This window comes from Haliaeetus leucocephalus, unplaced genomic scaffold (assembly GCF_000737465.1).
Source record: "Haliaeetus leucocephalus isolate CR32 unplaced genomic scaffold, Haliaeetus_leucocephalus-4.0 Scaffold101, whole genome shotgun sequence".
Classification (NCBI taxonomy): Eukaryota; Metazoa; Chordata; class Aves; order Accipitriformes; family Accipitridae; genus Haliaeetus; species Haliaeetus leucocephalus.
Window position 1 is genome coordinate 259781 of NW_010972537.1, and position 8105 is coordinate 267885.

The 8105-nt window shown below is 41.9% G+C and overlaps 1 protein-coding gene across 1 annotated transcript; it reads right to left on the reverse strand.

The window, feature by feature from the left end:
- Window positions 1–1379: 1379 nt before the first annotated feature.
- CKAP4 (cytoskeleton-associated protein 4) lies at window positions 1380–7795 on the reverse strand. Its single transcript, XM_010585452.1, has 3 exons — window positions 7706–7795; window positions 6432–6551; window positions 1380–4481 (listed from the first exon to the last, which is right to left on the reverse strand). Exons 1-3 carry the CDS (start codon window positions 7793–7795, stop codon window positions 3150–3152), a joined length of 1542 nt encoding a protein of 513 aa, XP_010583754.1. The 3' UTR covers window positions 1380–3149.
- Window positions 7796–8105: the final 310 nt, after the last annotated feature.

Here is an 8105-nt window from a genome sequence, read left to right on the forward strand (position 1 = left end):
ATTTGGGCAAGCCCTTTCAAGAGTGAACAAGCCCACAGTGCCTCGGCCTAATGGCTTCTCCATTTATAAGATGAGAGCTGAAAATGAAGACTGATGTAAATGAACTGGCTCGATCAACACCTCATCAATCAGGTGGACAGTTTCATTTGAAATTTGTTACTGTAACAGTGCATTATTGATCTACTACTAATAATGTAAAAGAGCATTGGCAACAGACCAGGTCTTGCTTGAGACCTCCTTAATTGCAAAATGTAAGAACAATGGTAAAGAGCAGCACTAGGACTGGATGTGCTCTGTGAGCATTTATGAGGGAATTAGGAAGTGTTTGTGTTTGATGAAACTGGCAAGCCAAATGTAAAAGCTGAACCTCCAGCCCAAGGGATCCTTGCCGCTGTGAAAGATCTGTATTATTTATGGAGAATTATTATTCTTATTTAGTGAAATAGGTCATTTCAACAGTTTGCCATAGAATTTAAGTTACTAGAAGTGTAACTAGTAATTTTTCATTTAATCTTTGAGATCCAATTTGGCCCAGCTGCACTGCTGGCTTTACAGCAGCTTTAAGTTCCCTCATCATGCTGCTACTGCTCCTTAAAGCTACCGCATGCTCATCACCAGCTTCAGGTCAACCTGGTCAACAGGTTATGTCAAATCTCTTTTAGATGGAAGGGCTTGTGCGCTCACCTGTTTTGTTGAACATACAGGTAATCTAGTAACAGATATTACCTATCTCTATGAATTTGGCCTCGGGAACTGCCAGGACATGATGATGCCCACACTCCTTTATGAACACTAAAAGCAGTACAGGGGAAACAAGATTTGGCTCTCACCATTCCAAAGCTGCTTATATGGCAAGCTGGGGGTCATCTCTGCGGGCAATCAAAATGAAATCACCCTTTCCTGAAGTTTTGAAAGCCTGGCATCCTTCATGAAGATGGTATCAATATATGGGCCTTGTAATCCAGCGTCCAAAGCTATACAAAAGGAGCAGCCACTTTGGAAAGATTATGTAGGTCCTTTCTGTATGTTATTTCTGTTCTACATGCTTCAGGCATTCAGAAAGTCTTGCCAAGGCCTTGCTGGCGGTGTCTGACATGGCGGTCATTCATTGCATAAATCACCTATTTCACACCTCACATCTCAGACCTCTGTGCACTCTGGTCAATGCCACTGCATTGAACTGGCTCAAATCCTGTTTAAGAGTTACTCTGTAACCACAACAGATAGGACTGCCTCCAGGTTCACCTATGAAAGCTGAGAACAAGTATAGAGCTACATCACATATGGTGCTTCCCCCAAGCCCTTTCCTGTACCCCACTGGAAGCATCCTGGGACATGCAACATTAAGTAAGCAGCAACCACAAAAAGGTGCAAAGAATATTCCAAATGTTTATTATGTATTAAAAATACCGCAAATAAGCCATACAGTTCATTTCACAGTAACCTAAACATTGTTCAAGAACTTGAGAAGTCAACAAAGAACAGTGCAGTTCCAACAGTGACAAGTTACCTTAATGCCATGGGTCCCTCTTTCTTTGACAGCAATTCTTTCCCATTTACAGTGGGAACACCACCAGGTATGGTTCAGTATCTTATTTACCAAGGAGAACTCCTTTTCGCCTGCGCTGTTCCCACAAGCACACTACTTCTGGGAGTTGCTGTTTCTAGGAATTCTTCTAACGTAGCCACGGATCTGGCTAGTGCAGGCTGCGGTGGGCATGATGCGCATGACCTATTTCCAAAGTATCAGTGTGCAGAGCCCTTTACCAAATCTTTGGATAAAGTTCAAAAGTAAACTTGAAAAGGAGAGATATTAGAAATCCTTTCCAAAAAGACAGAAAACCAAGCAAGTTCCATGAAGAAGTAATTTTTAAATGAACATCTAGAGAATTATGACACTTTTTTCTCACTCTCAACCAGTTCCTAGAAGGATCCTTTGCTACCAATGCCCCAGGCAGGCACCCGGTGACAACAATGGTGACAAAAGTCAGGCACCAAGTCCTGAATACCTAACAAGAGTTCAGGTCACTGTCAGCTGTGTGAAAACTTGAAATGTATATGCGTTAGAAGCAATTCTGCTGATTTCATGGTGATTTTCCCCCTTGTGTGTTTTGGAGTGTACTATTATCGTTAGCATGCTTGCTATACATGGAATAAAAGAGGTGCAGTCTTAGTCCTCTTTCCTTATTCAAATTCATGATCATTTTTACAGAAAATCCGGTATCACAGACAAACTGGGTCTTTCCAGGAAAGACACAGCCTCATCATGTAAATAGCCCCCCAAAATGATAAAAATATTACTGTACCCTCTTGAAACTAATCACATCCTTCAGATGTCCCTTCCGAGCACTAGTCCTTTACACCAGCAGCTGAAGATACTGGGAAGGAAGCCTATGATCATGAAGAATGAATCTCTCCAGCCACGTGGTGGAACACCTCTCTTAGGTCTTAGGTCTTAGCCCCAAGCAATGCCACTTACCTCAAACCTTCCCTTCGGGGGGTTCAGCTAACTCCTTGTTAGCTCCCTGGCACAGATTAAGGACTCACAGAAATACACTACAGCTCAGCTGACACCTGGTAAACTGACCACATGGCTGAGTCCCAAACTGCAGAGACAGATGAGTTGCTTCAAACCTGGTCCACACTTAAGTTTACCGGTCTAAACAGTTTAAGATAGAGATGTAGTTTTGTTCGTTTGTCTCTTAAACCAAAACATACCAGTAAAATTATCAGTGTGTACAGCAGTATGCTTTTCATACCAGAACAGCTGTAGCCCTTCTGTGTGGGATATCTAGTGTCATAGTGTGAAACACCTTCATGCCATTAAATATGTGCCCATGCTAATGAGGCTATAGTGCCTTAGTTACACCACTACAGTTACAGCGGTACAACTTGATAGAGAAGATGAGCCCTTCGAAACAAAACCCCCAACTAAATTCATGTTTTCTTAAAACAAAATTTAACAAAAAAGAAATCCAAACCAAAAACACTATACAAAAGAGAAATAAAGGAAATAAGCAGAACTGTCTCTATTATTAAAGTATTCTTATTCTCTTTGGAGGTATCAAATTGCTTTTAAAAAGAGTAAAAAACTGGGCATACAAAAGCTATTCTCCTTAATCCATTATTTGCACAAGGAGCACCACTGCCTAAACTTTTTCATGTATTTTTTCAACTTTGACAAACAACCTTTCCAGATCGTTCCTCAGGTCATCTATTGAGCTCTTCACAGACTCCAAGTTGTTCTCATTATTTTCAATTTTCACTGAGTAAGAGACTAAACTATCCACTGCAGTTCTTATCATTTTCAAATCAGAATCAACCTGGCTGACAGAAGATCTCAGTTCATCTACAGAACCTTCCACAGAAGAAAATTTTTCAAGATAGCCTTGAGAATGTGCTTGACCCATCTGAAGATTTCCTTGATCCAACAAAGTACTAATTTGCTTCTGGACATCCTGAAGAGCACCAGAGGATGGCAGGTCACTGATGCTTCTCCTCAAGTCTTCCACGTCATTGTACAGCGAGGTCTGTGATTCACCAAGATTTTTCAGAATGTCTGTGACTGAAGTTACGTCCATATCTGAGATTCCCTGAAGAGCAGTAATGCTTTGTTCCAGGGTACTGAGCTTATTCTCGTATTCTGTCTCCTTAGAAAGGAAAGATTGCAACTTTTCACTGTTTTGAGCAGCAACAGAAGTGAGAGACTCCAGGCTGTCTTCTATGTGCCTCAGTCGAGACTCCAGTCCTTCACTGTTCTTCCCAAAAGTTTCTAATGCTTTTCTGAAGAGTTCATTTTCTTCCCATTTGTTAAGGTCAGCTTTAACTCGCTGTAAATCTTCATCGAGTCTTTTAATGTCACCAGGGAGCTGCCTAATAGAATCCTCAGCACTCAGAACTTTCTCTTGTAAAGCTTTTAATGAAAGGTGTTCAGTGTCTGCAGCCTCTTTGAATTTCTCATGTTGTTGTTTGAGGTTGACTAGCTCTTTCACTTCAGTATACACATCAGACTCCATGGAGTCTATTGTACTCTTCAAGGTCTCTATGTCCTTTTCTTTGGTTTTCATGGATGCTTGCATCTCATCAAAAGCATCTTTTAGCACCTTAATTTCATGTTTATACACATCTGCTTCTTCTAGTGAATCAAGCTTTGCTTTCATATTGTTGATTTCATCTTGGCTCCTTTGCTGGACTTCAGTGAATACAGCAATGTTATCATTTATAGACTTGGTTAGCTCTGTTAGTCTCTCTTCCACTGTGTTCTCCAGAGATGTGAAGTCTCGTTCCCTTGCATCCTTCACCATGTGGATGCCGTCAGACAAGTCTTTCAAAATTTCATTTTGCAGCTTCTGAAGCACTTCACTGATCCGGTTTATTTCACTCTCCCCTTGTTTAACAGCCTTCTCGGTAACCTCCTGCTTCTGCTGAGCAATTTTCATCATAGATTCAAATTCTCCAAATGTGGCTTGAAGGGAACGCACCTAAAACAGAAATCAACATGGTTAATATTACGATTTCATCCTTACCTACATCCTTACCCTTTGTGTCTAAGATCTTTATGGCCCTTGTTACCATATGAAATGATCACCTTGCAATCCTTCATGCTCCCTACCTGAGGTGACCCTATGGCATACAGATACGGGAGGCACAAAAAGCCCAGCATCTAGACCCTTACAGCTCTATAGATACATACATCTCCTGCTGAGGCTCCTTGGCCTCACTGACCTGCCACAGATGATCCAGGGAATCCATGGCAGCACAAATCAAACTCAAGTCTCCAGAGTTTGCATCTGGACCAATTCCTGAACATGAAATTTCAAAGTAGGCAAGAAAAGAGTAACAGGAAAAATTAGGGTGAAAGGGGAGCTGGGAATGGCTGGGGAATGGGAATAGTAATCATGATATTTTGCTGCTCCTAGACACCAATGGAGACACAGATTTTTCTTGTTAACTATTTTTTAAGATAAAAAACATAGAAAGGCTTCAATGTTCTAAATACTTAGTACCTCATTATTCGCACACATGCATACACCCACATGCTCTTAGTGAACAGGGGCACGTGTATGTACACAAGCAGAGAACAAAGCCATAGCAGCTGCCAAGGGGACTGACTTGCACCTATCTCAGGTTAATAATCACAGAAAGTTGTTACCACTGGATCAGGTATGCTATTAAGCTTCCCAATTACAAAAACTACAGTTGGTTTTAGTAGCAGCAACAAGGAAAAGGTCAATGGGTGAGTGGCCTCCACATTCATTTACTCTCACATTTAAAGGTAAGATCCAGGCACACCAATGGGGAAGCACATGTTACTTAATTTTGAGGCCAAGCAGAGTATCAGTCTCAAGATGTGGAGAAATCTTTTTGTGCATGTGTGGGTTGTATTTTTTTAAACTTTGTAAAGCAGTGTAAGAACTCCCACTGGCTGCAACAGGAATCCATCATGTAGAAAATACCTCAAGGCTTTTGGCAGGATGGCAAGTGCTGAGTAATGTGTGTTGCCTTGCCTCGTGCTACTCCCTATGTCTGAGGGGTACATTAATCAGTCATGCCACATGGGCTGCCATGTTTACTGATTAGATACACAGCTGGAGGAGTATTTTTATTTTACAAATAAAAGGAAGTATATTTTATATGTTCTTAGAAAGAAATATACAGAGCTGCTATTTTTTTTTCTTTTTAACTGAAGGAGGCTCCAGCAGTTCCCAGTCAAACTCTGAACCTAGAAATTATTTTCAAAAGACCTAACAGACTTAGTAAGTAGAAATTAAGTTATTCATATGTATTTTTGCAAGACTAAATCCCTGGCCAAGTCCTCTGTGGTTTTCATGGAAGTCTACACTGTGTAAGGATTGCAGAGTTCGGCCATGAGACTTGTCCTTGCTCCAGTAGATCCCTGCAGTTTGAAGAAGACCCATAAAGATGAGTTCTTTTTTTCACTTCTTCTGTAAAAAGGTTTGTAATGACTTTACATTCCCTACTTGTATTCTCTAGTGCTCACATACGAAACTAGAAATGAGCTAAGGAGTGGGGTGGGGGGATGGGAGGGAAGCAGGTTATACTGCCATACGTATTGCAACAGGGCACCAGCCATTACACTGACTTACCAACCTCATTTTCATTACATCTTAGCTGTCATTCATTCTGATTTTTCCCACATAGAGAGCTTTTTCTGTATCACTATAAATGGATTTCAGAAATCTAAAAGGAGGGCACAGGAAAGTTCTCCTCCCCCTCTTATGACAGAATTTATTTTCTTTGACACATTCCAACCAAATCACCAAATTTGTATTTGCGATTAACTATCTTCAATTTTAGTCTAAGAAAAGGCATCAGAAATGGCCAGAACTCTCCAGAGGGCCACGAGGTCTCTGCTGCCATACGTTTGACAGAGACGGATCCCACCCCTCCGCAGTGGAAGGACTTTATACCTGCTCCTCCACTGCGTTTGGGCAATGCTCCTGGTGTAACTTGAAGCTGTTCTGTACTTCCAGCTGGGTCAGCCACTTGAAGATCAGACAGCTCTGACATAATAAAATGGACTGGGGTCTTCAAATTAGACCAGCTTCTAATCTATCTGTCCTAACCAAGAGCCAACAGGGCCCAAAGCAAACCGCTTGCACGACACGGGTAAAACTCACAACTTCAAAGTAGTAGTTCATATTCACTATACAGTTGGTTTGTGTGTGCACCTATGTGTGAGTTTGCCTGTTTGGTGTTCATGGCTGGTAAGGTTTGAAACCATAGCCCCTGAAAGGTTTAACATCATAAATAGCACATAAAAATGCATCTATAGCTAACAACTATGTCTTCTCTAACTGGTCATACTATCTTGTGTTTAAACACCAAAAGACCTTGGCCTCTCTGAAAATTGTGCTACATTAAAGACTAAACTTCCACATCATTTCCTTTCTCCTCCTACTGCCAATGTGTAAAGCAGATGAGTTTATATAACGCTTACTCCTGTGACAGGGGCTCTCTGCAGTAAAAGACTCAAGGGCAAAGCCAGTTCCAGACAGCAGCCTGCGCTGACAGCACTCGGCGAGTACAATGCAGGACCCTGCACTTTTGTAAAGTGATGAAATACAGCCTGGTCTCCTCTCCCTCAAGTACATTCTTCTATAAAGACAACACCAAACCAAACCACAGCAAGCAAAGCTTTCGAGGGTTACATTGAAACTGTGTGACCTCCTTCCCCCATCTTTTATTCTTGCCCTACTGTATGTGTGTCTAACATCAGCCATCTGCTATACACAGGCAACGAAAGTTTCAGTTCTCTCTGAAACCAACTATTTATAAACTTGTTACATATACCTCTCTCCTAGAATATGTAAGGTACACTTAGGATCTTCTGCAACAATGTGGAGATGGAGGCAGCAAACTGTACCCATTCTTACGCTTGAAAGGGCTTATATATTGCACATACATCTGGGTTCTATACTCATGTATTGTAATCTTACGTCCTGCATGCCCTGCCATTGCAATGTCTTCCTTCCTACAAAGAGCCTGTAAAAATGCCTTAAAACCTAGGAAAAAACAACAACCCTTGCTAGTTCAAATAACACCCCAGTCATCAGTAAGTAAAAAGCGCATGATTTTCAATTAGATTCAGAAACGACACTATAGCCCTGTGTTTTACAACCCTTTTCCCCCCTCATATGAGTTTTCCTCCTTCTTGTAAGGAAGAGGAGACACCACGACTGACCCTACAAACTCCACGTGTGCCGGCCAGTGCGCTTCTGGGAGTGCCACAGAACAGCCAGAGGATCTCTCCCAGCACCCATCCCACCGCCATGTCCCCCCACTGCCGGCGCGGGCCCAAGCTCGCAGGGAATACAGGGAATCTGCACGGCTCGCTGTGCAGAAGGCAGTCAAGCTGAGACAAGAATTTCCTTTTCTTTGATCTGACTCGGTCATAACTTTACATACTGCCTTCCAACCAATTTACCTACTCCCTAGACAGGAGCTTGATTGCATGTTGATGATATGCCTTCACAGATGCCATTTTTCAAAGGTTTTAGGCACCCTAAGACATATCCAGATGGACAGTGCCACTTGTGAAACTCTGGCTCAGGGGCTAATAAGGTGTGAGTGAAAAAAATGAG